This window comes from Oncorhynchus mykiss, chromosome 3, assembly GCF_057628025.1.
Source record: "Oncorhynchus mykiss isolate SJ-2025 chromosome 3, ASM5762802v1, whole genome shotgun sequence".
NCBI lineage: Eukaryota > Metazoa > Chordata > Actinopteri > Salmoniformes > Salmonidae > Oncorhynchus > Oncorhynchus mykiss.
The window spans coordinates 54,187,734-54,210,036 of NC_143024.1; the positions used below are offsets into that span (position 1 = coordinate 54,187,734).

General features: G+C 41.0%; 1 protein-coding gene and 1 long non-coding RNA gene across 5 annotated transcripts in view; one reads left to right on the forward strand and one right to left on the reverse strand.

Annotated features, from left to right (window-relative positions):
* LOC149984610 (uncharacterized) overlaps positions 1-22,303 on the reverse strand; it is a 755,830-nt gene that overhangs the window by 30,112 nt on the left and 703,415 nt on the right. The window lies entirely within an intron of this gene.
* Positions 6,299-22,303, forward strand: part of LOC110519988 (leucine-rich repeat flightless-interacting protein 2) — a 71,973-nt gene continuing 55,968 nt past the window's right edge. For 2 of the 4 annotated variants that reach the window (XM_090229556.1, XM_036974114.2), the window contains exon 1: positions 6,391-7,039. In XM_090229556.1, the coding sequence (XP_090085682.1) occupies positions 6,950-7,039 (90 nt within the window). In that variant the 5' untranslated portion in view covers positions 6,391-6,949. Of the gene's footprint in view, positions 7,040-22,303 lie in introns of all 4 variants that reach the window. The other 2 variants (XM_036974113.2, XM_021596926.3) reach the window with 2 other exon arrangements.

Sequence of the window (22,303 nt, forward strand, 5' to 3'; positions counted from 1 at the left end):
TTATGTTTCTGTCTGTATCTGCTGCTCTCTAGTGGTGTATCTTCAGACCTACACATTTAAAGCTGTGAGACAATGATTTATGTCGCAATTTTGAATATCAAATAACAGAAATTGAGAAATATAATAATGTATATATTGAGTACAATGATGATTCTTACAGATCCCCAATTACTTACCAATAGCCAGCATCAGTTCACTGACTTGATTCCCTGAATTGGCCAAGGTCTCCATAAAAAGCAAGCCTCAGTCAATGGCAAGACTATGTCCTTCCTATGAAATAAATAGAGAGGATAAAATAGTATATGAGTGAATATGAGTGGGAAAATGCATTGCTGTCACGTGGTGACCATTGTGAAAGTACAGTACAATGTGTATAGGTTTGTGGGATGGGAGAGGGATGATTATGTCAGAATGGTCATCATATAGGAATGCTGTCAATATCCCCGTAGGACATATGTATGACTCCCTACAGTCTCCCTATAGTCTGTGTGAATGTGTTTGTGTGCTGTTACATGTACAGTGTATGTGGGTGTGTTTTGAGGGTGGGTGCAAGTCTGACTATGCAAGAGTGTGTACATGTATTTGTGTGTGTGTGTTGTTGTATACAGTGAGTACAGTGCCTGTAATGTCACCTGGCGCAGCTCTGAAATGTCCCCCTTGTTCCCTAGTAGAACCCTCACGATGGAACCTGGGATACAGTGCTTCTCCAGCTCCCTAAGCCACAGCTGGGACCTTATGAAGCTCTCCTAAATACACACACCCACCCGTGCGCACACACACACGAGTGCACTTAAACATACACACACACACACACAGGACATGCATTTGGTATAAGCAATCTACATCCAGTGTGTGTTTGTGTGCATTTGTGCATGTGCGTGTTAGTTTTACCTGTTTGCTGATATCGTACACCACCAGTGCATCGTGGGCTCCTCCGGATTATCCCAGATCTCAAAGCGAAGTGTGACATCATTCAGACATACCACCTGGGTGAGGTAGGCACCTGGGGGGGACAGAATATACTGTGACACCAGGTAGAATAAAGACATACAGTAACCTACCCTATGAGGCAACTTTCTTCAACCAGATCTCTAAGGTAGAGCCCAGTGACAGTATTAAAATGTTACTGAAACGTATATACCACACCCCCTAATACATACAGGAAATTATAAGCAGTTACTTTGGCAACCTTGTGAAATAACTACATTTTTAGCAAAACAGCATAGCAAAACATTTTCATGACAAAAATATACCAGAGAGACAACTTAGCTTGTGGTTTTGAAATAAGATACTACTACGGTATATGAAAAAACAAGTTCCAGAAAAATGCAAAAATTGCACAGCTGAAAGAAAATGCCAGGCGAATATGGACATAGCTTTGGCCACATAGCACTATGACCATAATGCTGAAATAGCCATTAATATGATACCGATACAATTGCAGCAACCATAGTACTACCAATGACAGTTTTATATCACGTATGTGTACTCACAGTCTACGGTGGGTAAAGTGCACTTAAACTCATCCTTATTGAATTGTAAGTCAAGTCCTGGCCTCTCTGTTACTGGTACAGACAAAGCCAGCAAGTCAAGGAATGGAATATATGGTGTTGTAGTTTTAGCTTAAAGAACTCACAAGCACACAAGTAGGCACAAGTTAATGTGAAGCCAGGAAAGAATGTGCAGAATTTTGATGGTTTGTCTCTCTAATTTAGCTGATTGTAGGTGAAGATCAAACCAAAGACCAGCCTTGGAGAGCAGACCACAATATGAATTCATTGTACATACCCCACACCAACTAGGCTGTACAAGAATAAAGCCAAAGAAAATTCTGATATCACCTGAAGAAACACTAAAGAAAGAAGTCAAGCTAAAGACAATACTAGTGTTAAATAAAAAACAAGACCTTGTTTCCCAGAGACAAAGAGAGAGCAGCTACAAGTGCAGTATGGGCGAGTGGGTGTGTCAAAAAGGAATGTAGTGGGTGTGTGGAAAGGAGTGGGTGTGTCAAAAGGAAAGTAGTGGGCGTGTGGATGAGAGTGGGTGTGTCAAAAAGTAAATAGTGGGCATGTGGAAAGGAGTGGGTGTGTCGTAGTGCTCCGCTATAGACGTTTTGATTTCGTGTTTTTTTCTTCCGTTTCTTACCACCCAACTACCATACATTTGAACTACCATATCATGAGAGTTTGGACTTCTGCTTGAGTCTGAGACATATTTCAATGTTAGTTTTACACAAATAATTGTTCAGTTATAAAACTGACATTTATTTTTATTTTTATTAAAAGCATTTATGATCGGTGTACTGTGGCTTCATGCGTTGTATGCTTGTGCTTACTGTGACTGTCACCCTGATATTGGCTACTACAGTGGTTTCTTAATTAAAAGTTTTGAGCTTATGCCGCGTCTATTTGAGGTAGAGAGTACAGAAACAAGCAAGGGTGAAAACCGGGAGAACTGGAAAAAGGAGAATAACAAAAGGAGTATGGGGAAAAACACACTGATTGACTTGACTAAACATACAAGAGAAACTGTCACGGAGAGACAGGAAACACAGGGATAAATACACTGGGGAAAATAAGCAACACCTGGAAGGGGTGGAGACAATCACAGGAACAGGTGAAACAGATCAGGGCGTGACAATAATAGGACACGTGCTGCAAGCTTGTCATTTTTACTTATTACATTTTTTTGTAAGATTTTATTTGATCTTTTTAGACAATACAAAACATACACATACAAACGACAATTACATCACACCTGCCCAGACCCGCCTTCTCACACCCCTATCTCCAGCACCTGCATCACTCTCCACCACATGGCCTCAAACTGCACCATTTTGTTTCTCTCCTATTGTAAAGTGTAGTACTCTAAAGTTATACGTTTCTAACTCAATATCACAGACCAGATGTACCCTAATGAAAAATGCATCAACCCCTACAAATATATTAATTTATTATAATCAACATAATAATTCAAACAAAAGTAGCTGTAGCGAGAGGAGAGACTGCATGCTAAAGACAATCAGAAAGAATGTCTCTTTAACCCTGCATTATAATATAACTTTTTTGAACGAAAGCCAGGAATGAGTGAGTCACTCAGCCCTATGCTGTTCCAGCTTCTGTTGCCTATTTGAGTGTTCATTTAATATCCTACTTATTCTATCATTACCAAGCCTCGTGCAACTGCAAAATGTCAGATAAAGCAATTTCACAAATCCAGCTATTTTTAAACTTTGCAGTGCTGTATTAAAGGCTTTACTTTTTTTTTCATAGAACAACCTTTCTGATATTACTTCAGCTTTATTTAGTCTGGTTTACACTGTTCCAAACGGTCAGATAAAGTATTCTGTAATCTAACAGCACCTGTTTGTCATGCAACAGTATCTCTTGCACTTTTGACAATGATTTTACATGAGGCCTAATTCACATGATATGCCTAAAATACTTATATCCACATGGCTAATAAATCATCTAAATGTTCCTTTCAATTATTGAATTAACCTATATCATGTATTTTTTTTAAAATGATTTATTACATTTACTTGTGGAATGTTACCGAATAGATAACACTGATAGAAAGTATAATCTGGTGGCATTGGTAGAGAGAACCATGGTGGTGGCAGCATCATGCTATGGGGATTTTTTTCAGCGGTAGGGACTGGGAGACGAGTCAGGATCAAGAGAAAGATGAACGGAGCAAAGTACAGAGAGATCCTTGATGAAAACCTGCTCCAGAGCGCTCAGGACCTCAGACTGGGGCGAAGGTTCACCTTCCAACAACCCTAAGCACACAGCCAAGACAATGCAGGAGTGGCTTCGGGACAAGTCTCTGAATGAGAGCCCAGAGCCCAGACTTGAATCCGATCTAACATCTCTGTAGAGACCTGAAAATAGCTGTGCATCGACGCTCCCCATCCAGCCTGACAGAGCTTGAGAGGATCTGCAGATAACAATGGGAGAAACTCCCCAAATACAGGTGTGCCAAGCTTGTTTTGAATTCTTATGTAAATGTGATATTTCAGGTTTATTTTTTTATAAATTTGACAAAATGTATAAAAACCTAATTTGCTTTGGCATTATGAGGTATTGTGTGAAGATTTATGAGGGGAGAAAACTATTGCATCCATTTTAGAATAAGGCTGTAACAGGTTAACAAAATGTGGAAAAAGTTTCAGAATGCACTGTATTACAACAATGAAGGATGTTTCAATGTGAAATACAAAAAACAAGTGAGTCAGTTGACTGCCCCCCTGGGAACAGACATCAATGCAATGTGTGCCCAGTGGGTGGTTACTACTATATTGCTGATTATACAAAAATGTGTATACAACCATCAGCAAACCTCATACACTTGCATGTCCTGCAGGAATGTATGGCCTGATTGTTTTATGTGGTTTGTTATGAAAGATTTTTATAAAACCCAATATTGGCCTGAAGGACAATGTGTGGTTTTACCCTGTAAAACAGGTATGTTGATATTGCATTGGAATTCTATCAAAATCATTAAACAAAAAAACCTATTTTTGCCAACGTAGTGAAACAAGTCGGAGTTTTTTAATGGGCAACCCTGTGTCAACTCAGTGAAGCCTCTCAAGTCTAGATATCTCTCAGGTTTGTTGCAAGACATGTGACCAGCACCAGAGGAAGGCATTGCTTGTAGGCCAAGTCAATTTATGAGCCTAACGTTTTGAGGGATTTCCAAGTTTATGGACAGTGTTACAGATTCCAAAAACTTGAACTACATTTCTAAATATGCTATTGTCTGGGTTGTATTGCTTCTATGATCAATTCAATGAGTTTAATTGACTTCCTATAGTGATAATAGTCAAATAAGGCAACATGGATCAACAATTAGGCAACAGTTTGGCTTATGGAGGAACAACCATGACTCAATAGAATTTAAAGGGATACTTCAGGATTTTGGCTATGATTCTGACGTTTTTGTCTCTGTGTCCAGTATGAAATACGTTAGAGGTAGTTTTGCGAGTTAATGCTAACTAAACTTAGCAATTGCACTAGCACTAGTGAACAGCTTCCTTCAAACTGCACGCATATATATAATTTTTTTAATCAATGTGTTCATCAGGGCTGCAGTGGAGGGGGTCAAAAGCTTCAAGTTCCTCAGCATGGAAATCCTTGACAACCTGAAATGGTCCCTTCACACAGACAGCATAGTGAAGAAGGCGCAACAACGCCTCTTCAACCTCAGGAGGCCGAAGACATTTGGCTTGGCCCCTAAGACCCCACAAACTTCTACAGATGCACCATTGAAAGCATCATGTCGGGCTGTGTCATTGCCTGGTACGGCAAATGCATCGTCTGCAACCGCAGGACTCTCCAGAGGGTGGTGCAGTCAGCCCAACGAATCACCAGGGGCACACTTCCTGCCCTCCAGGATATCTACAGCACCCGGTGTAACAGGAAGGCCAAGAAGACCATCAAGGATCTCAGCCACCCGTACCATGGCCTGTTCACCCCGCTACCATCTAAAAGACGAAGACAGTTCAAGTGCATCAAAGCTGGGACCGAGAGACTGAGAAACTGCTTCACTACTAGCTTCACCAGTACCCTGCCCTGATCCTTAGTCACTGTTCTAGCCGGTTACCACCCGGTACCCCACCCTGCACCTTAGAGACTGCTGCCCTATGTACATGGAGCCATTGAACACTGGTCACTTTAATAATGTTTACATACTGTTTCACCCACTTTATATGTATATACTGTATCTAGTCATGGCTCATTCTATAGAACTTTACATTTTTCTGAATTAGGTGTGTATTTGTTTTATTTATTGCTAGGTATTACTGCACAGTTGGAGCTACAAACACAAGCAATTTGCTGCACCTGCACTAACATCTGAAAATCTGTGTATGCGACCAATAAAGGTTGATTTGATTGATTTGATATGACTGGGGAAGTAGATAAAGGGCCTCATTGACAAAATCCTGAAGTATCCCTTTAAGTTACAATATTACCATATTTTGTTTATGGCTAGTCTACAATCTTGAAGAGCACATTATATAATTCCAAATAAATACAAATAGGCCTAACCCAATCACTGTTGAAATACTTCATAGTTAATTAATTTAATGGACATGGAGGGAAAGAAAATATAATAATATTCTATAGAACATCGTTTTCACAACAAATGGGAGCTTTTGAACATAAGTGGATCAAATATAATGTTATTGTTGTGAAATATGCATAGCCATTTGTCATAGTCCTTGCCTTTAAGACGTACACGACAAGGTTTTGTTTTAGCGCTCAAAACTCATCATTAAAAATAGTGACGAGGGTGTGAGAGACTGCTGTCGTCCCATGGCAATTTGGTCGCTGCCTGCATGAGCCCCGGAAATTGAATTTGCGTCACACCCGCCATACGAAGCCTTTCATATCAAGCATGCATTTACTTTAAAGGCTGCTCTGGCAACATCGCGTCTCTGTCCAAAGCGGGTTAACCAAGTGGATTTACAAAGATACAATTAAAAATAGTAAAAAAAAAAAAAAAAAAATGAATTTTTATGTTTAAAACAAATCTTACATAGCCTATTAAATTATTTGGATTCCATATCTTAATAGATATATTGCCAGTCAATTTATCTTTATTATGCGTGTTTCCATGGTACTCAACTATTTGTGATTTCCTCTGGGCAGTTCACGTGTTACAAATGGGCGGATTCGATACAAACGACTGCAACGTTTGTTAGAAATGTCCAATTTAGCGTTTGGATAGAAACCTCACAGGAAGAGGTCTTGAAGACGGATGTAACCCAATGACCAATGTCGCGAGTGGTAACGAACGGTTGCCCAGTCATTTGTGATTTGACAAATGTTTCTCCCAACATTGTGACAGGCTAGTTGTATTTTCTTTCCTTGAGACGTGCTTTGGATTCCTCTTCTACCTTCAACGATTTGGACCAGTAGCCTAATTACCGGGCAGAAACCAAGACATGGGGACTCAGGGCATAGGACGTAAAAGAAATCCCATTAAGGACAGGTCGACGGCCGAGGATGATACCCTTAATCTCATTGCAAGAGAGGTACTTGTTTTATTTTTTTATTAGAAAACTATACGGAAGTGGGAAGTAGCCTATATTTTTCACACAGTTACTGGTGAGATCAGTAGAACCAATGTCCACTTGACAGTATTCATATTATTTCACCCTCATCTTTTTCCCTCACCTTTCGCCAAGCTGGCAGGAATATATTTTGATATATTCTAAATGTTGTTGTGTTACAGCCTAAATTCAAAATTGCTATCTATCTACACACAATGTATTAAATTAGATATTTCTGTAGTATTCACACCCCTTTGCCAAGACACTAAATTGAGCTCCGGTGCATCCAATGTCCTCCAATATATACTAAATTATGAAAATACTATGTAATGTCTCAAACTAGATCTATCTTACCACTATTTTTTATTTAACATTTATTTAACTAGGCAAGTCTGTTAATAATTTAAAAAAAGCATATTTCTTATTGGTTAGAGTGTTGGGCCAGTAACCAAAAGGTTGCTAGAGCAAATCCCTGAGCTGACAAGGTAAAAATCTGTCGTTCTGCCCCTGAACAAGGCAGTTCCTAGGCCATCATTGTAAATAAGAATTTGTTCCTAACTGACTTGCCTAGTTAAATAAAATGTACAATTACGGCCTACTCCGGCCAAACCGGACAAAGCTGGGCCGATTGTGCACCGCCCTATGGGACTCCCAATCATGGCCGGATGTGTTACAGCCTGGATTCAAACCATGTACTATAGTGATGTCTCTTGTGAGGAGATGCAGTGCTTTAGATGGCTGTGCCACTTGGGAGCCCCACTATTGTGTTCTGGATTTTAGAAGAAAGTTCACTGTTGAACCAACATTTGAATGGACTATGATCAAGACATGCGGCTCGAACCATTGGTTTTCTTACAGGACTATCAACACCAATGAATATATAATTTTATCCATTGGTCAAAACATTTGTTTTTGGATTGGACACCCTACATACGGTGACTTTCTGAGGGTGCCAAATGCACACTCTTTCTAGTTCTTAAATGGTCATATCATCATGCTGTGCCGAGCCGACCATCTTAAGACACTTTTGGTAATACAGCTCAGGCAGTTTTTAGAAGTATACTTCACCAGTGTGGTCCCTCTAATAGAATGGGACCTGCAATGCACCACGGTTAGAAATGCCACTATTGAATAGAAGGAAGTGTGGTCTGTTCAGACTCGTACCGGATGTTGCATGAACTTTGTATCTCACCTCACACACCAGACTCACTCTAGTGTCTGCTGCTTCATCATCACCCTTGGCAAGTCTGTAGCAGTTGGCTATTTGAACGTTTTACTTTTCTGGTATCAAGTTAGCAGACTTTATGTACTTTACAGTCTGGGGGTATTTGTCTGGAGTTGCACATTCCTGCAGTTTAGTCATAGTTGCTTCCTGTAGTCAATGTGCAGTGGGCAGAACGTGCTGTGGAAGTTGCTAGTTGTGTTTTAGGGTTTTGATTTTTTAAAAGTTTGTCAAGTGGCAGTTCCCTATAGCTGCCTTTGCACATTTCCTGAGTTATGGTTTGGTTAAAAACAATTGTCATTGGACTGTTTGCTGTTGGAAGGTAGCTTGGTGTAGTTTCAGGACAGTTGGCTAAATGCACTATACTATAACTGCTAGTCAGTAAAGAGAAAAACAGTGCCCTTTTAAGTGCAGATTGGGTTGAGTCCCACACTGGCAGCCCCTCTGACAGGATGGTCTGTCAGTCTGGATGTGCTGGCCGATTCTGCTAAAAAGGCTTTAAAAATAGAAAGGCCCTGAAATATCAGCTGTTACTGCACACTGCATTCAAAGTGGGTCTGTCGTGGGGGATAGGCCATGCCGATTAATCGGTCAACCTCTAATTCTTATAACCTGACGATCAGAGGCAGTTGATCTGAATTAAGCTTCTATTTGTATGCCATTAATAATAGGGATCTTATGGCTGCACCAGAGTTACTCGTATGAACCATTCAAAACATATCCCACATGAGCAGGTGGTAATATTCTATGGACGACAAATAGCGTGCCCACTATGTTTTCAATACAAGAAACTCTGAAGTATTATTCAGACCAAAGGTTGGGATATGGGAATGAAGCAGTCCATCAGCAATTACATGTTCGACACAGATAGTGTCCTCACAATTGAGTCTTGGAATAGTACCCAGTGTTGATTTGTAATGAGGCACAGACTCCATCTTTGAATTAGTATGGATGTAGAGGGATTTACCTCATACATTCGATACACAAAACAGCGTCTTAACACTTGCTGAGGGGACACTCAAACAATCTTTTGGTAGTTTAAATTTTTAATTTTGTAAATACTGTCCCAAAAATGTTTGCATGTTAACAGCCAAGTTTAAGATATAGCACTTACCTGCTGTATTTCTGCCTGCATGAGTGACACCCTTTGTGTCATATGATTGTATTCACAGTGGACTAATGGAGAAAAAAAAAATCATTTTAAGTGCACTGTTTGTCAGGTAAATAGTTTGGGATCATCTTTGGCAAGAGGGCTTACTGCTTTTGTAGTGGAACCACATGTCTTTTAATTTTTTTTAAACAATAAGCTAATTGTCCTGGGCGCAAGCCCATATGAGTGTCCATTGTTTGTGTAATGCCATTGTGCACATTTCTAAGGCATTTGGTTTGTTTTTAAAAGTAGCTAGAACTCTTTCTACTGCCATTGGAGCTTCCAGAAGAAATTATCTCCGCAACGTGTTTTCTGTCATGGGTGCCACCGTGTGCTCATGTTCAATGTAGCCTATTCTGTGATCAACTCATTTCTTGACCGCAATGGCTCCCTGTAAAATCCACATACTCTAGGGACCATGGTTAGACATCAAGTACTAGCTTCATGTGATTCATTTCCAGAATTCAGACCCTGAATTAAGATTTGAATGTTCTAAATGGGGGGGGTAGCAAAAGCTACAATTAGTCACATTGTGATCTTGTTTATCTGTCTGCATAGGTGTCCTACAACCTGCAGTTGTAGTTAAATAGTGAAAAGTGTGAACATGGTCTGAGTAATCTGAATGCATGTATGTTGAAAACCTGTTTTACTACTGTCAGTGAGGATATATGGATTATGTCTGTAGAAGGCGAAAGCTTTAGTGTAGGTTGAATAACCACTGGATAACCCACTAGGTATGCCTTTCTAAGTGATAGTGAGGGAAGATGAAACTATTGAAACACCGAGTGTCAAATAAGTTCCCATTCGTTCCTGCTGCTCCTGCGTGACACTTCCTTTACAAACCGGCATGTCTTGGATTGCTGTATCATCTTTGCAGGAACACCATTCACGAGAATGGTGGATGGAAATATAGACGCAGGGCCTCTGACCAGGCCAGTGTCTGTATCGGTGCTGATGGCTGTCAAGTATTCTGTTGACGTTGGTGTGTTTTGTCTGAGTGCGGTTGGGAGACAAATTTAAGCCGCGGATTAAGTTGCCAGGTCAGCGTTAAGTGACAGCCTGAGGGGCAGTGTAGCGATGAGGGGGTGAATCAAGTGTTAAGAGAGGATTAGTCTGGGACTCTGAAGCAAGGAGGGGCACAACACACCGTCTTCCTTAATCTGACTGTCATCAATGGGACAGGCCAGATAATTGGCAGTCCTACACATGTGCGTAGGCACACCACACACATGCATGCAGTCACGTACACATGCACACACAGATAATGGCAGATTTATTTCAAAACTGCATACCTATGGACAATCAGGCTAAATTATGAAGCAATTTAACAATGAGATGTCATTTCACTCCTGTTTAAACTCCAGCATTTCCAAATCTATTAGTTTAGCTAAAAGAATGCCAAATAAAGAAGCAGACTGAGGCTCACACAAACATGCAGATGCAAACATTAGTACTTCAAACATTTCCTCCATATGTTGAGACATGGACGAGTGGGTTCGGTTAGCCTAACCTGCTCTGACCCCTGAAAAGGGAAGTCTCCATATATGGAGGCACTGTGCGTTAGCTTCCTCTTGGTGACGTCACACACAGGACCCGTAGAGATTATCACAAACGCCTTCCTGTTGATTTGCTTCTACTGGGCTCCCTCCCAAGCACAGTTCATTGGTCAAAATCTCTTAATGCTTGTGTTGATTGGTTTGTAGGAAGGAAGAAACAAGTCAAGAATAAGCAGTACTGTCAGTGCTGTAGAGGAAATTGTGTCATATTGCCTAATCAATCCCCTCATCATTACAAACCATGGCATATGAAATGTTGACTTGCTGCACACAGTGGCTGATTGAATTTGACCTCTATGTAGGACAAGGATTTTAAGATGAGGGAAGATTATTATTATTTTATGAGCATGGCCTTATTTCTATTACAGCATATTGGATGACTGTCATTCATATTCAATTCACCCAACTCAATTTAATATTGACAGGTTTAAGCTACTTCATGATACTACAATTTTCCCAATACAGCTTTGCACACTCTTGCATGCATCTAGCTGATCTAGGGTGTACTCAACAGTTACAAAAGAGTTTGTTAAATCTTTCTTAATCAGCAGAATGAATACACCCCTGATCACATGCAAAAACAGTTCACTTTCATAGAAGCCACATCAATAGCATGATCACTCGTTGTATATACATTTGAAGTCAGAAGTTTACATACACTTAGATTGGAGTCATTAAAACTCATTTTTCAACCACTCCACAAATGTCTTGTTATCCTAACCGACTTGCTATAGTTTGTTATCTACTTTGTGCATGACACAAGTAATTTTTCCAACAATTGTTTACAGACAGATTATTTCACTTATAATTCACTGTATCACAATTCCAGTGGGTCAGTAGTTTACATACTTAGTTGACAGTGCCTTTAAACAGCTTGGAAAATTCCAGAAAATGATTTCATGGCTTTAGAAGCTTCTGATAGACTACATCCACAGTTACACCTCCAATTGACTCAAATGATGTTGATTAGCCTATCTTCAAACTCAGTGCCTCTTTGCTTGACATCAAAAGAAATCAGCCAAGACCTCAGAAAAAAATGGTAGACCTCCACAAGTCTGAACCATGTTCATCTGTACAAACAATAGTACGAAAGTGTAAACACCATGGGACCCCACAGCTGTCATGCTCAGGAAGTAGACGCGTTCTGTCGCTTAACGATGAACGTACTTTGGTGCGAAAAGTGTATATCAATCCCAGAACAACATCAAAGGACCTTGTGAAGACGCTGGAGGAAACGGGTACAAAAGTATCTATATCTACAGTAAAACGAGTCCTATATCGACAAACTGAAAGTCAGCAAGGAATAAGCCACTACTTCAAAACCGCCATAAAAAAGCCAGACTACGGTTTGCAACTCCACATGGGGACAAAGATCTTACTTTTTGAAGAAATGTCCTCTGGTCTGATGAAACAAAAATAGAACTGTTTGGCCTTAATGACCATCGTTTTGTTTGGAGGAAAAGGGGGAGGCTTGCAAGGTGAAGAACACCATCCCAACCATGAAGCATGGGGATGGCAGCATGTTGTGGGATTGTTTTGCTACAGGTGTTACTGGTTCACTTCACAAAGTAGATGGCATCATGAAGAAGGGGAAATTGTGGATATATTGAAGCAACATCTCAAGACATCAGTCAGGAAGTTGAAGCTTGGTTGGAAATGGGTCTTCCAAATGGACAATGACCCCATGCATACTTCCAAAGTTGTGGCAAAATGGCTTAAGGACAACAGTCAAGGTATTGGAAAGCCCAGACCTCAATCCTGTAGAAAATGTGTGGGCAGAACTGAAAAAGCATGTGCAAGCAAGGAGGCCTACAAACCTGACTCAGTTACACCAGCCTTGTCAGGAGGAATGGGCCAAAATTCACCCAACTTATTGTGGGAAGCTTGTGGAAGGCTATCTGAAATGTTTGACCCAAGTTAAACATTTAAGGCAATGCTACCAAATACTAATTGAGTGTATGTAAACTTCTGACCCACTGGGAATGTGATGAAAGACATGCAAGCTGAAATAAATCTTTCTCTCTACTATTCTGACCTAAAGTGGTGATCCAAACTAACCTAAAATGGCATTTTTACGAGGATTAAATGTTGGGAGTTGTGAAACTGAATTTAAATGTATTTAGCTATGGTGTATGTAAACTTCCGACTTCAACTGTATAATTTCTTGTGCTCTTCTCCTCTCACATTTTCCCTTCACTTGTGGACATCAGTCCACAACACATCAGATGTCTGTCTTTACCGCTAACCGCTACACACAGCCTACATTGTTGTCACGTCTTGGTCAACAAAGCTAGCTACTAGAACTAACTCTACTAGAACTAGGCGGGAGATTCAGGGCGTCAGTTCATTCACATCAAAAAGTACAGTGGTTAGCAGTACACTACAACAATCTTTCCCAACCAGGGATACTAGGTTCACTGGGGGTACTTGGCCTATCCACTACGGGTACTTGAAGATCCACCATAGCTTTTAGTACCATATTTGAGTAACTTCCTGTGTGGATAGATACTTCGGCGATTTACCCCAACATGCAGTTGTAGGGAGTGGTGCAATATTAGCAGCTACTGCTTTAAATTTAATACCACTGTCTTCCCTCCCTACCCTGAGATGAAAGGCCAGACCTTGAGTTATTTAGTTTCTCCTCAGGGGTAACAGGGAGGCCTGCACTGTGTGAACCAATGAGAAACATCTGGACAACCTCCCCAGAATGATTTTTAAGCTCAGTGAAGCTCTTCTTGGTCGCATCCTCTTCCGCTATAGCCGCAACCGCTTTTCTACCAAATACAGTACCAGTCAAAATTTTGGACACAACTACTCATTGAAGGGTTTCTCTTTATTTTTTGCAATTTTCTACATTGTAGAATGATAGTGAAGATATCACAACTATGAAATACCACATATGGAATCATGTAGTAACCAAAAAAGGGTTATCAAAATATGTTTGAGATTCTTTAAAGTAGCCACCCTTTGCCATGACAGCTTTGCACACGTTTGGCATTTTCGCAACCAGCTTCATGAGGTATCTAGAATTAATTTCAATTAACAGGTGTGTCTCGTTAATTTGTGGAATTTCTTTCTTAACACCTTTGAACCAATCAGTTGTGTTATGAAAAGGTAGGGGTGGTATACAGAAGATGATAGCCCTATTTGGTAAAAGACCAAGTCCATATTATGGAAAGAACGGCTCAAATAAGCAAAGAGAAACAACAGTCCATTACTTTAAGACAAGAAGCTCAGTCAATCCAGAAACTTTCAAGCATTTTTACATTTTCTTCAAGTGCAGTCGCAAAAACCATCATGCGCTAAGATAACTGGCTCTCATGAGGACCGCAACAGGAAAGGAAGACCCAGAGTTACCTCTGCTGCAGAGGATAAGGTCATTTGAGTTACCAGCGTCAGTAATCGGCAATCAACTACGCCTCAGACTGCAGCCTAAATAAATGCTTCATAGAGTACAAGTAACAGACACATCAACTGTTCAGAGGAGACTGCCTGAATCAGGCCTTCATGGTTGATTTGCTGTGACACGCACTCTATCCCATTTGTTTTGGGTTTAGTGGGACTATAATTTGTTTTTCAACAGGACAATCATCCAAAAACACACCTCCAGGATGTAAGATCAATTTCACCAAGAAGGAGAGCGATGGATTGCTTCCTCAGATGACCTGGCCTCCGCAGTCACTCGACCTCAACCCAATTGAGATGGTTTGGAATGAGTTGGTCTGCAGAGTGAAGGAAAAGCAGCCAACAAGTACTCAGCATATGTGGGAACTCCTTCAAGGCTGTTGGAAAAGCATTCCAGGTGACTACCTCGAAGCTGGTTGAGAGAATTCCAAGAGTATGCAAAGGTGTCAAGTCAAAGGGTGGCTACTTTGACTTGAAATCATGTAGTAACCAGAAAAGTATTAAACAAATTAACATTTATTTTAATGTTCTGAGCAAGGAACTTAAACATTAGCTTTTTTATATTGCAATTTTACTTTCTTCTCCAACACTGTTCGCATAATTTAAACCAAATTGAACAGGTTTTGTTTATTTATTATTGATTTTATTTATGTATTATATTAAGTTAAAATAAGTGTTAATTCAGTGTTATAAAATACACTGCTCAAACAAACAAAGGGAACACTTAAACAACACAATGTAACTCCAGGTTAATCACACTTCTGTGTAATCAAACTGTCCACTTAGGAAACAACACTGACAATAAATTTCACGTTGTGCAAATGGAATAGACAACAGGTAGAAATTATAGGCAATTAGCAAGACACCCCAAATAAAGGAGTAGTTCTGCAGGTGATGACCACTTCTCAGTTCCTATGTTTCCTGGCTGATGTTTTGGTCACTTTTGAATGCTGGTGGTGCTTTCACTCTAGTGGTAGCATGAGACGGAGTCTACAACCCACACAACTGGCTCAGGTAGTGCAGCTCATCCAGGATGGGACATCAATGCGAGCTGTGGCAAGGTTTGCTGTGTCTGTCAGCGTAGTATCCAGAGCATGGAGGTGCTACCAGGAGACAGGCCAGTACATCAGGAGACGTGGAGGAGGCCGTAGGAGGGCAACAACCCAGCAGCAGGACCGCTACCTCCGCCTTTGTGCAAGGAGGAGCAGGAGGAGCACTGCCAGAGCCCTGCAAATGACCTCCAGCGGGCCACAAATGTGCATGTGCCTGCTCAAACGGTCAGAAACAGACTCCATGAGCGTGGTATGAGGGCCCGACGTCCACAGGTGGGGGTTGTGCTTACAGCCAAAAACCGTGCAGGACGTTTTTCATTTGCCAGAGAACACCAAGATTGGCAAATTCGCCACTGGCGCCCTATGCTCTTCACAGATGACAGCAGGTTCACACTGAGCACATGTGTCAGACGTGACAGAGTCTGGAGACGCCGTGGAGAACGTTCTGCTGCCTGCAACATCCTCCAGCATGACCGGTTTGGCGGTGGGTCAGTCATGGTGTGGGGTGGCATTTCTTTGGGGGGCCGCACAGCCAGAGGTAGCCTGACTGCCATTAGGTACCGAGATGAGATCCTCAGACACCTTGTGAGACCATATGCTGGTGTGGTTGGCCCTGGGTTCCTCCTAATGCAAGACAATGCTAGATCCCATGTGGCTGGAGTGTGTCAGCAGTTCCTGCAAGAGGAAGGCATTGATGCTATGGACTGGCCCGCCCGTTCCCCAGACCTGAATCCAATTGAGCACATCTGGGACGTCATGTCTCGCTCCATCCACCAACGCCACGTTGCACCACAGACTGTCCAGGAGTTGGCAGATGCTTTAGTCCAGGTCTGGTAGGAGATCCATCAGGAGACCAGGAGCATGCCCAGGCATTGTAGGGAGGTCATACAGGCACGTGGAGGCCACACACACTACTGAGCCTCGTTTTGACTTGTTTTAAGGACATTACATCAAAGTTGGATCAGCCTGTAGTGTGGTTTTCCACTTTAATTTCGAGTGTGACTCCAAATCCAGACCTCCATGGTTTGATAAATTTGATTTCCATTGATCATTTTTGTGTGATTTTTGTTGTCAGCACATTCAACTATGTAAAGAAAAAAGTATTTAATAAAAATATTTCATTCAGATCTAGGATGTGTTATTTTAGTGTTCCCTTTATTTTTGAGCTATATAATATATATATATATTTTATTTCTTTCATCACATTCCCAGTGTGTCAGAGTTTACATGCACTCAACTAGTATTCTATAGCATTGCCTTTTAAATTGCTTAACTTGGGTCAAATGTTTCAGGTAGCCTTCCTCCAGCTTCCCACAATAAATTGTTGAGTAAATTCTGGCCCATTCCTCCTGACAGGGCTGGTGTAACTGAGTCAGGTTTGTAGGCCTCCTTGTTCTCACACGCTTTTTCAGTTCTGCCCACACATTTTCTATAGGATTGAGGACAGTGCTTTGTGATGGCCACTCCAATACCTTGACTTTGTTGTCCTTAAGCCATTTTGCCACAACTTTGGAAGTATGCTTGGGGTAATTTTCCATTTGGAAAACCCATTTGCAACCAAGCTTTAACTTTCTGACTGTCTTGAGATGTTGCTTCAGTATATCCACACAATTTCCCCTTATGGTGCCATCTATTTTGAAGTCCACTAGCCTCCTGCAGCAAAGCACCCCCACAACATGATGCTGCCACCCCCGTGCTTCAAGGTTGGGATGGTGTTCTTCGGCTTGCAAGCTTCCCCCTTTTCCTCAGAACATAACGATGGTCATTATGGCCAAACAGTTATATTTTTGTTTCATCAGACCAGAGGACATTTCTCCAAATAATATGATCTTTGTCCTCATGTGCAGTTGCAAAGCGTATCTGGCTTTTTTATGGCGGTTTTGGAGCAGTGGCTTCTTCCTTGCTGAGGGGCATTTCAGTTTGTCGATATAGGACTCGATTTACTGTGGATGTAGATACTTTTGTACCTGTTTCCTCCAGCATCTTCACAAGGTCCTTTGCTACTGTTCTGGGATTGATTTGCACTTTTCGCACCAAAGTACTTTCATCTCTAGGAGACAGAATGCGTTTCCTTCCTGAGCGGTGTGACGGCTGTGTGGTGTTTATACTTGCGTACTATTGTTTGTACAGATGAACGTGGTACCTTCAGGCATTTGGAAATTGCTCCCAAGGATGAACCAGACTTGTAGAGGTCTACAATTTTTTTTTCTGAGGTCTTTGCTGATTTCTTTTGATTTTCCTATGATGTAAAACAGAGGCACTGAGTTTGAAGGTAGGCCTTGAAATACTACATCCACAGGAACACCTCCAATTGACTCAGATTATGTAATTAACCTATCAGAAGGTTCTAAAACCATAAGATTTTCTGGAATTTTCCAAGCTGTTTAAAGGCACAGTCAACTTAGTGTATGTAAACTTCTGAATCACTGGAATTGTGATACAGTGAAATAATCGGTCTGTAAACCATTTTCTTTTTAGATTACTTGTGTCATGCACAAAGTAGATGTCCTAACCGACTTGCCAAAACTATAGTTCGTTAACAATAAATTTGTGGAGCGGTTGAAAAATTAGTTAGAATGGAGTCATTAAAACTGTATTTAAACTTCCGACTTCAACTGTGTATATATATATATTAATCGGTATCTGCTTTTTTTGATCCTCCAATAATTGGTATCGCCGTTCAAAAATCCTAATCGGTCTATCTCTAATAGGTATGCACATTAGCTTTGACATCGGTTTTTAACATCGGCGTTAAACTAGACATTGGGCCGATACTGATGTTTGCATTTTTAGCTAATATTACCCTATTCCAATATGTTTACTGACTATATCGTGCATCCCTAGATATTTTCCTTGCCAAAACAATCCTGATATTTCAAATTTTAGCGGCCCTTTTAAGCATTCTAGTCTAGTACACACATGGACGCATGGTGTGTACACATGTTCTAAGGCACTGCATCTCATTGCAAGAGGTATCACCACAGTCCCTGGTTCGAATCCAGGCTGTATCACATCTGGCCGTGATCGGGAGTCCCATAGAGCGGCGTGCAATTTGGTCCGGAGTAGGCCGTCATTGTAAATAAGAATTTGTTCTTAACTGAATGGCCTAGTTAAATAAAGGTGTTACACACACACGTTATTTTGTTGTCATTTACGTATGTCCCCATTTTACCGTTTTAAAACATAATCAAAACCTATTTATTTCACTTACTTGCTGTGCTGTTTTGTTGTTCATTTGTTTAGTTTCATTCTCAACCAGGATTTCTCATACTATTGGAACGCACTGTGGGTCTTTGTGTGCCAAATAACACTGTTTGATGTGAAATAAGCTTGTTGACCAATCAGGACCTGAATATGACTGCACACCACACAATAATTTAACGCCTTACATTTTTTTTACATAGTTATCACACTCACTTGTATTTCATGTCAAAACGATTCATCGATACATAGCATAACATCTGTTTCAGTAGCTATAGCTAACTGTGTGTGTGTGTGTGTGTGTTCTAACAACCCTAATTTCTAAGACCGTTATTTGATTAATAGTGGTCGGACCCATCTTTGAAGCTAGCCACAATAAGGATTAGCCACAATAGTGGACTTAACGCTGACCTGGAGAGTTTTTTTTTCTTCTCTCGATCCCCTCTGAAAGGCTGCACATAAACATGCTGCACATCTTATGTTCTCCATTCAAACTTGAACCCATCGGCAATACCATCGACATGCACTTTGGATCTTACTTCTGACACCAAACGTAGATAATTCTGGGGACAGGCAAGGTTAAGGTTCCTGCAGCACTTTGTTAAATGGCACAGAGGTGTGTGTGTGTCGGCATCCCACACTTTTTATGCAGTGCGATTTTATGTGTGTTTGGTCTACAGTGCACTGCAGGCCTTTTGTATTTGTGCATAAGTGTGAAACCCCAACAGAGCTATGGGGTGGGAAGATGTTGTTCTCTCTGAATAGTATCGTAAAGGGTCAGCCAGTATGACTCGAGGTTGTGAGACCAAACAACTCTGTCAGCTTTCTAACTTCCTTCCTGTAATTGTTACAGTACTTGAGTTAACAATTAGTGTTTAAACTAGATGTAAACCACCTTGTTTCAGCTGTTCCTTTTACCCGGTTGTGAACTTGCAACGTTATTACCTTCTCTTCGGGGACATCAACTGATGTGACCAGAACTTGGCTCCAGGATTACTTTGTAGGTGACTGGGTGTGTAGCTGGGTGGGGTTAGAGTAATGCTTTGAGGTAATGACTAGTAGTAGCAAATGCTATTGCTAATGACTAATGGCTGCATATAGTGCATTTTATGGCTGTACTAACTGTGTTTTGATAAAAATGAGGGGGTCAGTTGTTCCTTGACTTTTGACCATTTATTTGCATTCATTACGTCTGTCATTAAGAAGGGGTTTGGTCCAAATCGGATGTTGGTATTATATTTAAGGAACATTTTAAGAACCCTTTTTATATTGAAATGGCCAATTTTGGTACAATCAATTGGCTTAAATTCTCAGTTAAAACGTTCCTGAAACATTTCTCTTAGAAACGGGTAAACTACAGAAACCATTTCAGAACAATCTGAGATGGTGGGTGTCATGGCTTGCTGAAACTAAATGGAATGACCATGTCCTTAGCTTGTGAGCCACTTTTGGTCTGAGTGGGACTTAAAGGGGATAGGCTAGGCTAATGGTAATGACAACTGCTATACCACAGGGCTCACAGGGAAACCCTGCCCTCTGGTGTGATTTTTAAGGCTGAAGCTAACAAGAAATGTAATGCCACTGAGCTCTATGTAACTCCTACTCTCCCCTGGGAGCTAACGAAAGATCAACGTGGCTTACTGGAGATCGGCGAAGTAAAGGCATGCCAAAGAGAGATCCACTAATCTTCTTTCTTGAACTGACCGGACACACACTGCTTTAGAATTACAAGTACACTTAGTTGCTCCCTCAGTTAATCATTCCTATCACACCATTTTAAGAACACATTAAAGTAGTGTGGTACTATTAATGACCAATGATCCTGATGAACCCATTCTTGGCATTGCTACAAGTTGTTCATGGCTGTTTAGCACTTATCAGATAGGGATTTCCCAGAAGTGGGTCTCGCTTGGTAGGCACTAGGCAGCCTTCCACTTCTCTGGAAAATTATTCCATGCCAGACGCTTTCAAGCACAGACTAAGGCGGATGGTCTTGTCGGAATCTAATGTAAACCTCCTGAGCTGACATTTTACATTCCTCTAAACCACTACTACGTCATCCACCTTTCCTCATTGGTACTCTGCGGCCTCTACCAGAGGTGTATGCTGTTACAAAAAAAAGGCTCTGTTCCAATTGAAAATGCAACCTTTCTCCATTCTTGAAAGTAATCGCTGATTTCACACTGTTGAATAGGTGACGGCTGGGCTAGCTTTCATCTTATTGAATTGTGAGAGATCAGTGATTACTTCAAGAAAACTAGGAAGGCAGAACTAATTTCAACAGGGCCTAGGGTTGCATTGTGGAGTTCACAAGTCAAGGCAGTGGACTATAAACTGGTCTGGTATGTTTCACAACGACAGGAGGAAGAGTAATTTCACTACTGCCTGTATGGAACACAATAGCAAGTCCTGCAGGCTCTAGTTTTGTCTTTTTATTATTGTCATATGATGCAAATAAAGACCTAGTTAAGCTGCAGCTGGCCCAGAACAGAGTGACACATCTTGCACTTCATGGTAATCAGAAGGCTAATATAAATACTATGCATGCCAGTCTCTCTTCGCTAAGAGTTGGAGACCGACTGCATCACTTTTTATAACAAACGTTAAATTCCAAAGAATTTGCATAGTCAATTTACACACAGTTCTGACACACACTAGCCCTACCAGATATGCCACCAGGGGTCTTTTCACAGTCCCCAAGTCCAGAACAAATTCAAACAAGCGTACAGTATTATATAGAGCCATTGCATGGAAGTCACATCTCATATTGCTCAAATAAACCCACAAACCTGGTTTAAAACAAACGGATCAAGCAACAACTCACTGCAAAACGCTTCTCCCGTATTTGACATAGCCTACATATCAATACATACAATCTCTATGTCCCGTTTTTTACATTTGTAGTTCTGTCCTTGAACTGTTGTCATATTTCATGCTTTGTGTGGACCCAAGGAAGAGTAGCTGCTGCTTTCTCAACAGCTAATGGGGATCCTAATAAAATACCAAATGTCACCCTACATTTCTGTAGAAGTGAATGACGAGGACCTTTTTTAAACACATGGTCCGGAGTTGGGGAAACGCAGAGGGGCGAGGGAGGAGGCGTTAGAGCATTCTGTGCAAGCTTGTACAGTGACCCCACCTAGAGGCACATTCTGACAGCCCCAGGGACAGGAAGGAAGTGCTGACTCACACACTCTTGCACTCTCACTCTCTAACACTGTCACTTTGAAGGAAAAGGCCCTGCTCTCACTCAAGTGGATCCAAGTCAACACACATGAGCACCAACTGCATGCGACACACACAAAGCATGGCCATACCCACAACAGTTATTTTCCCGAGCTAGGCTGAAAAGACGGGCTACACGGCCTTCACTTCCTCATATTCTGATGGCTAATGTCCAATCGCTGGAAAATTAACTTTGAACTCAGAGCAAGGCTTCAATCACAGAGGTACAGTGGGGCAAAAAAGTATTTAGTTAGCCACCAATTGTGCAAGTTCTCCCACTTAAAAAGATGAGAGGCCTGTAATTTTCATCATAGGTACACTTCAACTATGACAGACAAAATGAGAAAAAAAAATCCAGAAAATCACATTGTAGGATTTTTAATGAATTTATTTGCAAAGAATGGTGGAAAAAAAACATTATTAACCAAATACTTA